At 38.3% G+C, this 14,617-nt stretch overlaps 1 protein-coding gene and 1 long non-coding RNA gene across 4 annotated transcripts in view; one reads left to right on the top strand and one right to left on the bottom strand.

The window, feature by feature from the left end:
• The window catches only part of LOC134665188 (protein unc-79 homolog), an 83,210-nt gene that overhangs the window by 52,187 nt on the left and 16,406 nt on the right, over positions 1–14,617 (bottom strand). Inside the window, exons 2-5 of the mRNA XM_063522095.1 lie at positions 2,243–2,362; positions 1,213–1,374; positions 350–520; positions 45–137 (exon numbers count right to left, since the gene is read on the bottom strand). Of these exons, the coding sequence (XP_063378165.1) occupies positions 45–137; positions 350–520; positions 1,213–1,374; positions 2,243–2,362 (546 nt within the window). The remainder of the gene's footprint in view (positions 1–44; positions 138–349; positions 521–1,212; positions 1,375–2,242; positions 2,363–14,617) is intronic.
• On the top strand, positions 4,530–12,844 carry LOC134666348 (uncharacterized). Of its 3 annotated transcripts, XR_010098492.1 has the most exons (4): positions 4,530–5,039; positions 7,374–7,562; positions 10,753–10,847; positions 11,378–12,844. It is a non-coding gene; the product is annotated as an uncharacterized LOC134666348 (long non-coding RNA). The 3 variants fall into 3 exon arrangements; XR_010098487.1 differs by lacking the exon at positions 11,378–12,844 and having other exon boundaries at positions 4,547–5,039; positions 10,753–11,058; XR_010098485.1 differs by lacking the exon at positions 10,753–10,847 and having other exon boundaries at positions 4,550–5,039.

Raw genomic sequence — 14,617 nt, 5'->3', positions numbered from 1 at the left:
GTTTGCAGATTCAATATTATTTCATTACCTAAATAGGTAGGTACCTGGATTGTTAGAATGTTGGAACACCATCATTATGATGGCTGCAACAGATTGTGATGCCTGACTTTCCTCTTCTTGTCCTGAGTACTTGCGTGCTGTGGAAACATACATTTATTACATATGTATTTAAATATCAAGCACAAGCTGTTCGTCATCTAGTAGTTATCATAGACTGCATAAGAAATTAATTATCTTCTTCAATTTAAGAGGTATCCTCTTGTCGGTGGAGTATTTTCCATTTCTCCATATGCCATATCCTTGACCTCTTGATTCATTACATGTTACATATTATATTTCTTTTACTCACTGATAGTAAACGGCAGTATGTAATAGCACAGCAAATGCAGGATCTCCTGATGCAGCGACACTGGGAGAACAGCAACGCAGTACGCCACCAGGTAGGGGAGATTGTCGATCATGTCGTATTCTAGGAAGGGCAGCAGGCAGCCCAGGCATTGGAGGACTGCTTGGCCGAATGCTGAAACAGAGATCACAAATAATGAGCAATTATTTTATTATTATTCAGAGCCCACTGTGTCCCACTGCTGGGCCAAGGCCTCCCCCCTCTTCTTCCACTCGTCTCTGTTTAGTGCTTTATCTGGCCAGCCTCGCAAGAAGGAGTCCAAATTATCCCGACATCGCCGACGAGGATACCGGCTCCCCGGTTAGACTTTTGGGGCTCCCACTCTGTGGTTAACTTGGCCCACAAGTCCCATGACCTATCACGAGATTATGTTATACATGTTTATATGGGCCCATTTGTACTAGGAGACCTGGGAGAGATGATATTAGGCATAAACGACACGTATCCATTAGTACCTATTTGACTCAATTGTTCGGGCGCGCTCGACTTAATGGTATTCCACCTGTCCAATTTCTTTGTCCAGTGTGTATTTTGTCTCACATTTTGTTTAATGAGAGATTGCATGAGACGCATTGACATTGGACCAAGGACAGATGGAATACCACCCTTACTAATACTTCGAGGAGTCTTTAAAGCACTGTTTACTTAATAAGCAAGAAAAAGAACGTGTCATGTGATGTGACTCATGCTTTAGAGATTAACAACGTGATTCACTGTGTGTGAACGTGAGTCACAAAAAACAATTTTGGTAGACAGCGAGAATACTGTACCTACGTAGTATTTTTATGTATTATGTGTGCCCGTACCTTGCATCCCGTACTGTAAATGAGGGGCAGAGTCCACCAACTGCGAGATGGCGTTGAACAATCCCTTGTAGTCCAGGTTGGGGTAAAGGAACATACGGTCGGCGTCGTTGTCCGCATCTCGGATCATCTCCAGGGGAGACCGGGGCACATCTTTTAGCACACCTAGAGGTATAACAATTATTGAAAATAGTGCTAAGGTTTATATCAGCACGTCACAAAAATAAAAGTTTAAATTGAAAGGCTATTTCATATGGGTTGAGTGCTCCGAATATGATGATGCTCTCCTGACCGATTTCGGCCACAGCGACTGTAGGTATGCTCTGGAGTAGGCAATTTTTAACTCGTGTTATTAGAGTGTAGCTGATCCACTCTCTGGTGCGCCCTTAAGTGGCTCACGTACCCTATCTTCTTGCTAAATACTCGAGCGCATTTTGGACACGTCAAAAAAATCTGGGTTTATTCGTATTAACGCAAGGTCTCTTCAGCAAGTAAGCACGTCAGCGTCACCACTGTCATCAAAGCTTGATTCGAGAAAATGTCCACGTACTTACACATTTCAATGTATTTTCGTTTCGGCTCTGACAATGAGGACCTACAGTCATCAACGGGGCCGATCATCGGGCGCACAGCACCCAATTTTACTACTACAGAAACGTGTTTATTTTGTTAGGTTACTTACTCAGAAGCGTTGGAAGCGCTGGTGGCCTAACGGTGAGAGCGTGCCACTTGCAATCTGGAGGTCGCGGGTTCAAACCCCGGCTCGTACCAATGAGTTTTTCGGAACTTATGTACGAAATATCATTTGATATTTACCAGTCGCTTTTCGGTGAAGGAAAACATCGTGAGGAAACCGGACTAATTCCAATAAGGCCTAGTTTTACCCTCTGGGTTGGAAGGTCAGATGGCAGTCGCTTCCGTAAAAACTAGTGCCTACGTCAAATCATGGGATTAGTTGTCAAGCGGACCCCAGGCTCTCATGAGCCGTGGCGAAATGCCGGGATAAGGCGAGGAAGAAGGAAGAAGGACTTACTAAGAAGCGTCTGTGAGAAGTACTTGACGGTGTTAGCGATGTCCGTTCCTGATGGCAGCGGCTGTATGTTGTGCATCAGCCGCAGTTGGCAGTCGTACAGGCTGCGGATCTTCGCTGTAACTGCCATTGCACAATCGCCCTTATTACCAGTGCCAACGATTGACATTTCAAGAAGCGAAAACAGTTAATGATGGTACCGTCGCGTGGGAATATTTGGAACCATTTTAGCACAATAGTTTGATTATACTAAACTAAAATTACCTTTGAATTTTTTTTTACAGGTAAGATTACTTGAATCTCAATTCCACAGCTCATTATAGGTACATCAAATATACTCTAGCAAGTCAACCTTATCAGTAGAAAAAGGCTCAAAATTCAATATTTGTATGGGAGAAAAAAACTCACGCCTAAATTTTTCGTATTTGCCGCCCTTTTTTACTCAGAAAGCTGGCTTACCAGAGTGATTAAAAGGTATGTTCCAAATAGCACCACAGTGGGGTGGAACTCATCTGTAAGTAAGAGAAACTAGTAACAAATAATTGCTTAGAACATAATTGAACAAAGGGATGATATTTTATAATTCAAAAACCTTATAAAGGCATTATATGAAATTTTACTTAAGGTACCTACCTAAATGTTTACTTACTTTACTTTTTTTAGGACATCTAACAAAATACAAAACATTACATCAAGGTAAACTTTAATTTTATTTTCATCACACAAAGTACATTATAATATTTTTATAATAGTACCAACCTATACAATCATCCAAGACATTACATGTGTGAAGAACATCTAACAGATATTATACTAACAGTGAAAATGTATAATTAGTAATTTCCACTCTCAATACACAGAAAGTAAATTTACAACAGATTCTAGAGGATGAAAGCTGCAGTAAACAGTGAGCATTCCATTACTGAGACAACAAGTCCTATCTGAAATAGATACATTAACATATAAATACATACATTGAGAATAAAGCCAATTTGTCATAAACCTACAGAAATAAGCTAATTTAAATGCTATTCCACTATAGGTTCTGTGCAAACTGACTTTTCACAGTCAGCACCACAGTTCTATTTAGGTATAAACTAAGGGATCATATCTAGTTGAGTCAGTAAAGGAAGGCTTGAGAGCTACTTGAGCTAGACCTACGTGGAAGAAAGGTGAGCCACACAAAACACAGGGATAATGGTTTAGACGCACAGAAATATAAGATAATGGCTAGACATTGATTAAATCATTCATTGATACCAATGAGTGTGATTGACATTGATAAAAATCACAGGGAAAAGATGGATCCTTGAAATTCAAGATACTCAAGGGAGGTACATGTCTAAAAATAGATGGTTCCCGCTAACAAATGAAGAATTAATGTACGAAATACTAATCGAAATATCATGAAGTTGAGATTTTTTTAAAGAAATTTCTTCAGTTTCGCTAAAATGAAGACTGAAATCACTGAAAATCACAATTTGGCAAAAAAAATTATAATAATGTTATATATCAAAGAAATATAAATAGTTATCATACACACTCCAATTATTATTATGCTTCATGCAAAATAAGCACCAGCTGCTGAGTTGCGGAAACCTGCTCATGCTACAATAAAATACACATAAATATTGTAACTCGGTTGATATCAAGTCATGATTTAATCAATGATCATCGCACCATCTGGTAATTGAACACTCAAGTATCTAAAATTGGATAAAAAACTGATGGTGATTTATTGACATCAAACAGTCAAAGTTAACCAATAACACTTCACTACATCACAGCGTTAATTGACTGTATGAACACATAAACCAATTTGTTGGTAAAGGTGCAACAGAGAAAGTGGGACAACAGACATTTGAAGTAGTTGGGGATGACATATTGTCAGATACACCTAGTTGCAACAGATCACAAAACCTAAGGGTGTCCACAATATTTTTTCTACTATTACATAACTTGCCGATAGGTTCGAAATTTCATTAAAACTCAAAAAAATTATATGACCTAAAAATTAATAACAAATTTATACACTGGGTGGAAAAGAAAACTAATATAAAATAATTTTACACTAAAACAAAAACTGAGTGGAGAAACTTCTTAAATTATGTAACCAGATGTGTCTAAAACAGCTAGATATCCATCATATTATAAAAAGATAAAAGTAGCTTGCGATGTGGTTAACAAGTATGAAAAACTAAACTTCTAAATTTTATTAATTAAAAAAAAACAAATTAAAAAGTAAACCTTACGGGAGCCACTAATGTACGACCAAATAATGCTCAACCCAAGAATGTACAGCCCAATAATAGGCGTCCATGGTGGACGCGTATTATTGGGCTGTACATTCCTGGGTTGAGCATTCTCGGGCCGCGCAATATTGGTCCGGGGCGATAATACGAAGCCACTCTTTTCACAGGGCAATAATGTACGACCCCATAATTCGCGTCCAATAATTTGAGTCCCTTGGCTTTCAATTATTGGGCTGCGCATTATTGGTACAGGTCGAGAAAGCCCGACCCAATAATGTACGACCCAATAATAGGAAGCCAAAAACCAGAGAGATTCTTTTTTTTAAGGGAGCTGTCAAAATTAGTAGGGACGTTCTGACATTAGCTCTTGACAATTTAAAAATAATCGGTTTTTTCTAGTGCCATCTTTCAGTGACATTGACAGTATTGTATTGACACTTGTTGGTTTACAAATACAATAAAATGAATTCTAATAAAAGAAACAGTAGACTCAGTAGAGGTACGAGGTACTGAAAAAATATTAATTAATGGAGAAGCCGAAGTTGGAGGTAAGTGCCGCAATTCAACAACTTAAGCTAAAAAAATCTTCGTGTCCGCATGGTATTCCCTCGTGCGTATGGACTGTACAGCATGGTGCTGGCGGAGCCGCTATGGCACATATTTAACCTCTGTCTCGAGCTAGAAGTATTCCCAGAAATTTGGAAAATTACTTGAGTGATGACCAGTATTGAAAGGTGGATCAGGAGATAAGGCAAGAGGGTTTCGACTTTCGACCGACACAAAGTTTGTACCCCACACTTAATTTTTTTAGACTGCATGAGAGACAGACAGCAGTAAGTATGTAGATTATGAAGGGCACAGATTGAAACCAGCAGTGACATGGCAGTTTGTTCAAAAGAATATCTTGGTTATATTTGACAACCAGTCTGGCCTAGTGGGTGCCTAGCCTAGTGACCCTGCCGGTGAAGCTGATGGTTCTGGGTTCAAATCCTGGTTAGGGAATTTATTTGTTTGATGAGACAGATATTTGTATATTGAATAATTATATTGTTGTCTGGGTGCCCACAACACAAGCCTTCTTGAGCTTACCGTGGGACTTGGTCAGTTTGTGTAAAAATGTCCCAATATATTTATTTATATTGAGATTGACTGAGAAAACAAGGTGTATGCTACAAGGTGGAGGTTTCTGCAAAACATATTGGTGAGTCCATTAAGACAGCTGTTTATCAGAAAAACTGAGACTGGGTCTCTGATCAATGGGTCAAACACCATCAAAAACTACTACTTAAGAGCAAAAAAATTGTGTTTATGGGGTGGCCCCAGCTCCTCCATGTCACCTAGCAGTGTCTTCAGGTCGCTAACTGCCTCCTTCAATGTGCACGGAGTCCCTAGGTATTGGTTCCTGTATACTTCTACCTTCTACCTACAGTGTAGGAGAATATGCTTTACTGTTTCTTCTTCTTCCATGCACACTCTGCACATGGGGCTGTCTGTTTTACCCATATTATGTAGGTGTTTGATTAGTGCAGCGGTCGGCAACAAGCGGCCCGCGAACCTCTCACTTGCACCCCGCGTGCCTCCTAGGCTATTTTGTATGTAATATTGACAAACAACAATGTCTGATAAAGTCATAAATATTAACAAAGTGCGGCCCGCATCAACTTCGGTAACTACTATTTGGTCCTTGGCTGCTAAAAGGTTGCCGACCGCTGGATTAGTCTGTTATGACCTGTGATTAATCCTACTATTTTGCGTAGTTGGTGTGAAATGAAATGAAATGAATGAAATGAAATGAAATGAAAAATTTATTGATAACAATTTGTTACATGTCTTTTTTTCCATATAAGTACTAGTATTGGTCTAGTATTCTATGTGCATATACCTGTAAACATAATCCAAATTATATAAATAAAATTAATCGTTAAAATTTGCAATATATCGAAATTATTATTAACAATGAGAATGTAATTTATATCGGTACTATACAAATGTCACGCCTGTATTAATTATTAAATTACTAGTGGAATATTAAAAAACTCACTGTAATCGTAAAACGTGTCTGGGTGTTTTTAGTAATATTTTGGTGTAAGCTTGTAGTTTTGTTCTTTGGTCTGCCTACAGGTGTTCATTTTAGTCCAGTACTTATTGTGACACTCTTGGCAGCAGTCCGTCACAAATGAACTACGAGTGGTCGGGTTGAGCTGGAGCGAGGCCAGAGTGGTCGCTGAAGATAGGAAGGCGTGGCGCGAGCTTGTGAAGGCCCTTTGCACCTCTGGGGTGCCTTAGGACAACAACAACAACTTATTGTGAAGCTGGTTTCTGAACCTTTCCTGGCCAGTTCATCCGCTGCATCGTTTCCTCTTGATCCACTATGCCCCTTTATCCATTATACTGTTACTTTGTTGCCTTCTTTGCTCACTTCAGTGAGGCCTCGATGTCATTCAAGTATGAGTTCCGATGTAAGTTTGTAGCTACCTAGTGCTTGCAGTACTGATTTACTGTCTGACAGTATTAGTATATTTTCTTGTTTTACTTCTCGTCTTTTTATCGCTTTGCAAGCTTCCATTATTCCTACACATTCAGCTTGGAATCCCGTATTGTGTTCCCAGTGTAACCCAGGGGTTTTGGGATGTATATGTTCAGGTCCTCCGAGAAGACACCACATCCGGTCCCTTCATTTGTTTTTGAGCCATCTGTGGATATTCTTAAATTTGTTTGGTATAGTCCTTGTACAAAAAGAAACATAAAACATGAAAGAACACACATCATTAGTACAAAGGCGAACTTATCATGTAATTCATGTATGCGGCACCGCGATATAATACATTCGGTAAAGACACACTGAAAGAAAACGAACTTAAAGATGTTCTTCTGTTCTGCAGGAAAACAAGAAGATTCGAGGAGAATGGTGTGGCACTTAATGCCGCCGGGACAGTAACCTAGCTGCAGCTCCAACTCTAGGGAATTGGGCTGAATGAACGCAACACGTGATCGACAGCCCACCTGCTTCCTGCCGAGCGTCCCTACACTACATCTACATGGATTCGCTTATTCTGCTCTACAAAACTTCTGTAAGTAGAGAATGCACAAGTGCAAGAGTTGAAGGATTGAAAGAGCTTGTCGTCTTACCTGACAGTCTTCCACACATTTACCTTAATTAATTTAAATGATTTTAATAATTATAGTCCTTTTTAGGGTTCCGTACCTCAAAATGAAAAAAACGGAACCCTTATAGGATCACTCGTGCGTCTGTCTGTCAGTCTGTCTGTCTGTCTGTCTGTCCGTCTGTCACAGCCGATTTTCTCCGGAACTACTGGACCAATCAAGTTGAAATTTGGTACACATATGTAAGTTTGTGACCCAAATATGGACATGTAACGTAAACAAATTAATTTTAAACATGGGGGCCACTTTTGGGGGGTAAATGAAAAAATTAAAAAAAATAATTCAAATTATATCATGTTACATATCAAATTAAAGAGCTTATTGTAAGGATCTCAAATATATTTTTTTTATAATTTTCGAATAAACAGTTTAGAAGTTATTCAAGAAAATAGGCAAAAAATGACCATTCCGCCCCCCCCCCCCCCAATATCTCCGAAACTACTAAGTCTAAAATTTTGAAAAAAATACATAAAATAGGTCTATACCTATAGATGACAGGAAAACCTATTATAAATGTACAGTCAAGCGTGAGTCGGACTTAATTACAGTTTTAGATCCGACCCCTACGGATTTTTTAAAGAGATTTCAATCACATATTTAATTACACAAACGGGTCTACCGCGATATAATTTCATTGTTCTTACCTTTAATTCCGACGTTTCAGCTGAGTTGCACTAGCTGTGGTCACGGAAAGACTGACGTCCCAACAAACCCACAAACGCCAACCAAACGCGCGTCCAAACGCGGTAGACCCGTTTGTGTAATTAAATATATGTACAAAACGCGAGAGTTTAAAGTGTTAGATTTCACTCACGTTTCACATAAAAAATACATTGTTAACAGTGCCGGATTAACCAATAAGCAAAACAAGCACGTGCTTAGGGCACCACGTTCAGGGGGGAGCACCAAAATGCCAGGATTCGGGCCTGGTTCGGCCTAAAAGTAAAATTGCGTTTTTTATATCGAAACATTTTCGCGCTCGCTTCGCTCGCCTTTTCAATAACTTTCTAAGGTATGACAAAGGTGACATTCGGGTGACGACTGCAGCAACATTACTCTGTTGCAAAGTACTGTCAACTTAGTTAAGTTAAATATAGACCTGTTTAAAACAGCCAACGAAGTATTCCTAAGAAATACTAGGAACACTAACAGGCTGGTCATAAATAAAATGCAAAGAACTGCCACTTTTAAGAAAAATTGTTATGCTATGTGTGTCAATATATTTAATAAGTTACCCAACAACATAAGAGAATTGCCCAATAGTAAATTTAAAAGAGCACTTTTTCAATGGCTGCTGTCTTCGACATTTTATTCTATTAATGAATACCTTGTAAATCAACAATCTAGTTTATAAATTATGTTAATTGAAGTGGTTTTGTTTGAGATAGATACATGATATATTATTATTTCATAATTGACAGTGTATTTTTATTTCTATTGTTGTTGATAATTAATTTGTATTAAACTAGTTTAAGTAGGTTAAGTTAGGTATATATTACACTAAAATTTGCATGCTGCATAGTCAGTTAAGAAAGATGGGACTTAAAAATGTATAATTTTAAGGAAACAACTTGTATATAGCCTTTTTTATCGCAAATAAAATGATAAAAAAATGATTAAAACTTCCGTGATAAAATGATGTGACTGATTTCCATACTAAAAGTAAAAATGTACAACTGTCAGTGCCGGATTTACCACTAGGCTGAGTAGGCTGAAGCCTAGGGCGGCAGAATTTAGGGGGCGGCAATTTTGGGTGAAAAAAAAGTATTTTATTTGCTTTCCAGAAAGGGTCGACCAGAAGTATTCCCTTATTTTTTTGTAAAATTTAAATAACAAGCAGATTTTGCCGCCCTCTGTCATGTCAAGACCCATATATTGAAACAGACAGACGGCCGGACGGACAGCGAAGTTATCCTATATGGATTCCTTTTATTTCCTTTTGAAGTACGGAATCCAAAAAAATTACTATTTTCTAATCAAATTGCATTATTTTCATCGAAAAAATTTCGCGCTTGCTTCGCTCGCGTATTCATTTTGGTACCTACATTCTTTGTGACCCATCCCCCATTTTACATTTTTTATATCTACCTACGTGCTTATAGCTTGTGAGTTTGGGATGGTCGGCGATTCTTATGTCTTTCGTGGTATTGAATTGTTGGGGATAGCACAGAACCTAGCGGAACGCCAGCGGTAATGTCCACACTATCGGAGCAGCTTCCGTCTCCTACGGCTCATAATTGCTTCTACCGGACAAAAAGCAAGCCATCCCAGCATAGTCTCTCGAGCAGACCTCTATGCCAGACCCGACCGAATGCCTTAGTTATATCCAGCATGACTGCCAATGCCTCATCTTGATACTCGGTGGCCAAAACCCAGCGATACCCATCGATCGCCGGTCAGATCAGGCAAATATAACGAGGTCGCATCGTCATTGAGTGACAAAAACGGCCCTTATAAATCTGTATCTAGAATAGTGACGTCACTTTATATGCATTTCGATATGGCTATGATGTGTTGTACTATATAATTAACGGCGTCTGATTGGAAAGTACTTTAAAAAGCTATAAGCGAGGTGGATAGGGGCGGCAAATCTGCATAGCCTACGGGCGGCAAATGTCTAAATCCGGCACTGACAACTGTCTATCATATTGCGTTTTTATATCGAAAAATTTTCGCGCTCGCTTCGCTCGCGTTTCAATCACTTTCTTAGATATGATAAAGGTGACATTCGGGTGGCGACTGCAGCAGTATTAGGTACTCTGTTGCAACATTACTGCAACGGCACTGTCAATTTTCGTGATAAAATGATGTGACTGATTTCCATTCTCAGCTGTAATGCGGCATTGAACTTCTCTCAATTTACCAAAAAAAATCAATGTAATCTTGATGACCCTAGGGAGAGGGGGCACCATGGTCTAGAAATGCTTAAAGCATCAAAATATCTTAATCCGGCACTGATTGTTAAAAATTGTGTAATATACGGAACCCTTGGAACGCGAGCCCGACTCGCACTTGGCCGGTTTTTTTTTCAGATTACCTCAATTACAGTATACTACAATACAATTCAAATACTCTTTATTGCACACCTCATTACAGAAAACAATACAAATAATACAGGAAGAAGAGATTAAACAACAGGCGGTCTTATCGCTAAAAAGCGATCTCTTCCAGACAACCTTACTACTTTTGAGGTTAGAACAACCCACGAAAACATTTAATGTAAAGTGTTGCCAAGACTAGTTGCATAAAGCTTTTACACTAAAAAAGTTATCAGATCCCGTAGTAGGTACCAAGACTTTTACTCTGTCATTCCTAACTTTATAAGCTCTAACAGTATAAAGCCAACATCTTGGTCAAACAGTACGGCTTGGCCGTTTCGTTGGTGTCATACTCATATGGACAATCCCGTAATTACACTTTCAGAATTTGAAAGACCTTTGTTGCTACTTTGTACAACAAGTCCACTGAGGGAGTGTTTGTAAAAACGACATATCAGTTTATATAAACTACGATAATACAAGGTCATATAAGCAGGCATAATTTTAAAACATTTAACATTTAGGTTTTCAGAAAAGTTACGTACCTATTTCTAGCGACATCTATGTATGTAGGGCCTATATAAAATAAGCCAGGAAAGTTATGAAAGTGAATTAAAGTTCATGTTGCACTGATAAAATCATTTTAAACAAATATTCTAAATATAATTATTCTCAAATTTCAGGAGCTGATACAAGCAGCCAGAATGAGTCTCTGCTGAGTCGCCGGCGCCGGACGTGCGTCGCGCGCCTCGGGCGACTGACGTCTTCGTGTGAGTCGCCAATTGCAGGGGAAGTTACGAATAGTTAGGTATAAAAGCTACTTTAGTCAACCTCGCCTCAGTACTGTTTGTATTGACTGAAATACAAGTAGCATATATGAGACGTTCGGACGTATCCGTGAAAATACGAAGGTAAAGGAAATTGCACTACATTTTTAGAACCTATTCACCTGTCAGTAAAATATTGAAAAGGAAAGTTCATGAGTTTTATTATTTTCTTTCCTCCAACAGCTTCACATGGAGCAAATGTAAACCTTTTATGTTAATAATATCAGTAATGTCAAGGTACAACGCTCTTTAGAGCATATTGCCATTCCTTTTACTCGAGTGGCCTGTGGGTTAACTATACGAAGCGAGCCTACGATGCATTAAAAGTGCAGTATAACAATGCATTCAGAATGCTGTTGGGCTTACCTCGTAGATGTAGTGCATCTGGCATGTTTTGCGAAGCTAGAAGTTTTCTGGCAATCATGCGCAAGAAAATAGTATCTCTGCTAGGTCGAGTTAGAAGCAGTCCCAAACATACATGTTCGAAAAGTAGAACTCCCTTAGTAGGCCAAGCAATAAGAAGTTATGGAGGGAAATGCTAGGAACACAATTTTTGACTACGTAACTTTGTTTGGACTAGTTAGGAGGTGAACATATCAAAAGTCCCCGGCTGTAGCCCCGGTGCTGGGGGGTAGACTAGTTATAGTCCAAACAAAGTTACGGAGTCAAAAACTGTGTTCCTAGCATTTCCCTCTACAACGTTTTTTGAGCATTCATTTCCTGACCTATAGATCGTGTTTCAATTTATCGCCTCTCGTTGGCAATTAAGGTGGTTCGCTTTCCATACAAAAAAAACAATTACATAAGTACCTAATAGTGTGTAATTACTTAATATAACGCAATTGTTTTTTGTATGGAAAGCGAACCACCTTAACTATTCGCACAACGTTTTGTAGTTGCAGTAAGTACTTACATATGGCCGGTTAAATTTTCGAAATAGGTATGTATTTACGTACAGTGCTAATTGCCGCACATAGAATAATTAAAGTTTGATCAATCGGAATATGTTCCTAAGTCACTTATTACATTTCGAATTATAAGTCTGTATTTTACAGCTTTAGATGTGCATGACTGCATATGCACATCTAAAGCTGAAAAATGCTTTCATGAAATTATGGCTAAATTATGTTAATAGGGACAAATGTATCATTTTCAACCAAATGGGTTCTTATTATCTGTTGTCAATAAGGCGCTATTTCCATAAAGCTTCAATTTGAAATCAGCCTCGTCGACAACCGACAATGTTAACCTTTTGGTTGAAAACGTCACAAATTATGGCGATAGAGAATACAATGTTCTGTTGTCAGAGTGCAGCACTAGTAAAACCCGTAAACGAGTGAATTGCAAAAAAGTGTAGGTGACACAATGGAATATTCACAAAAATATGAAAGAATGTAACACAAAATGAAGAAAATGTATGTGTTTTTTTTTTGTGTTACGTCACACAAAGGACGCCAAAATCGACGCCGCAATATTTTTCACGACGTGTAGAATAAAAGTGGCGTCGAATTCAGGAATCCGCAAATACTATGGTAGCCGATAGCCAAGTAATTTATCAATAGAACAATGTTAAAACAGTAGTAGAAACGGTGAGCTTTGCAAACTTTTAGTAGATTGGTTTGGTTTTGGTAGATTTCTCGGTTTGGCATGCTTGATGCTCTTCACATCACCACAGACGGAGGTCGACAGTTCGAATCTGTCTTGTTCAACCAATTGATGGAGGCACATGCACGCATACGAAGTATACGAACCACATATTACACTACCATCCTGGAGCTAATTGGATTATTTGCATCTACTATTATAGTATATACCTATGCCTTATTTTTACGCCTAAGACCCTAAGCTTTTAACAAAAACCATTATTTCTTTTATACCTACGGGCGGTTTAGCTCCCGTACCTACCTCTATTATACCTAGCCACGTGCTAAAGCAACAATGTCCTTTAAATCCGTATCCCGTATCGTGATAGTATTAAGATTCAACTCGTCTACATCGAGGTGGTCGATCGTCCTAAATACATTACCAAAACATGTTAACTCGCATGAGCCGTTACATAGATCTGAACCTTAATACTATCATGATAATTATTGATTAATATTTTTAAATAATTTGTTAAGCATATTTACACTTGCAAATATACACTTGCAGCATTCTAATATTATGGTATGGTAAACATATACACCGGTCAAATCTTACAATAAAAAAACAATGCGTGATGTAGTTCTGTATTTTTTGTATATTGTTTATAGTCATAGGAGGAATGTGAGACTATGTTTTGCAAGCAAAAAAAAGTTGTGCTCCCTGCGTAATTTGCAAAAAACTGCAAAAACTTCGGAGTTTTTTCACTTTTATTAAAAAATTATGGGTTTTTGGTCAAAACTTGCTATGTAATGTTAAAAGAACATTAAATTTGGAACAATTTAAGCCCATTTACAGCGCCGCATGTTAAATAGTTCATGAGATATGGAACTTTAAAAAAAGGGTATTTTTTTCCTTGGAATGAAATTTTTAGTTTTTCCTATATTTCAGGACAAATATCAGCACAACCGCTCATGCTATGAGATATATTGCGATGAATAAAGTTGTAGCAAACTTAATTACTTTTCATTTACGTGCATGAAAGGGTCAGTAAATTCTACAGTTCAATAGTTATCGTAAAAAAATGAAATTGCTATAATGAGGAAGGCAACTAATGTATTGTTTTTAAGGCATTGTCAAAATCCGTACAAAAGGCAGTACCATCGCCGAGAGTGCCATCTACGATTAACTTTTACCGGCCTTCTCGGATAGCAGCCGAGCGATGTTAGAGATAAACCATTTTTAAAATGCACTCCCCTCAAGCACTTCATTCATTCAGTAATGAAATCAAGATGCAAACTGTAGTTTGGCTTGTTTTTAGGCTCCACTTTTTGGTCTTAGCCATCGATTGTAGTCCACGATACCGATTCTTATTTAAAAATTAGTTCTGGTTTTCACCTTGTTTTGATACGACCTTGACGGTGATTGGCGTGGTGTTGACGAAACGCACCGGAATGACTGAAAGTCGTGTCAATAGATAACTAGCTGTCGCTTTTTAGTGCTCTTGAGTGTACT

The sequence above is a fragment of the Cydia fagiglandana genome, chromosome 1 (genome assembly GCF_963556715.1).
Source record: "Cydia fagiglandana chromosome 1, ilCydFagi1.1, whole genome shotgun sequence".
Taxonomy (NCBI): domain Eukaryota; kingdom Metazoa; phylum Arthropoda; class Insecta; order Lepidoptera; family Tortricidae; genus Cydia; species Cydia fagiglandana.
This window is presented reverse-complemented; position numbering and strand designations above follow the sequence as displayed.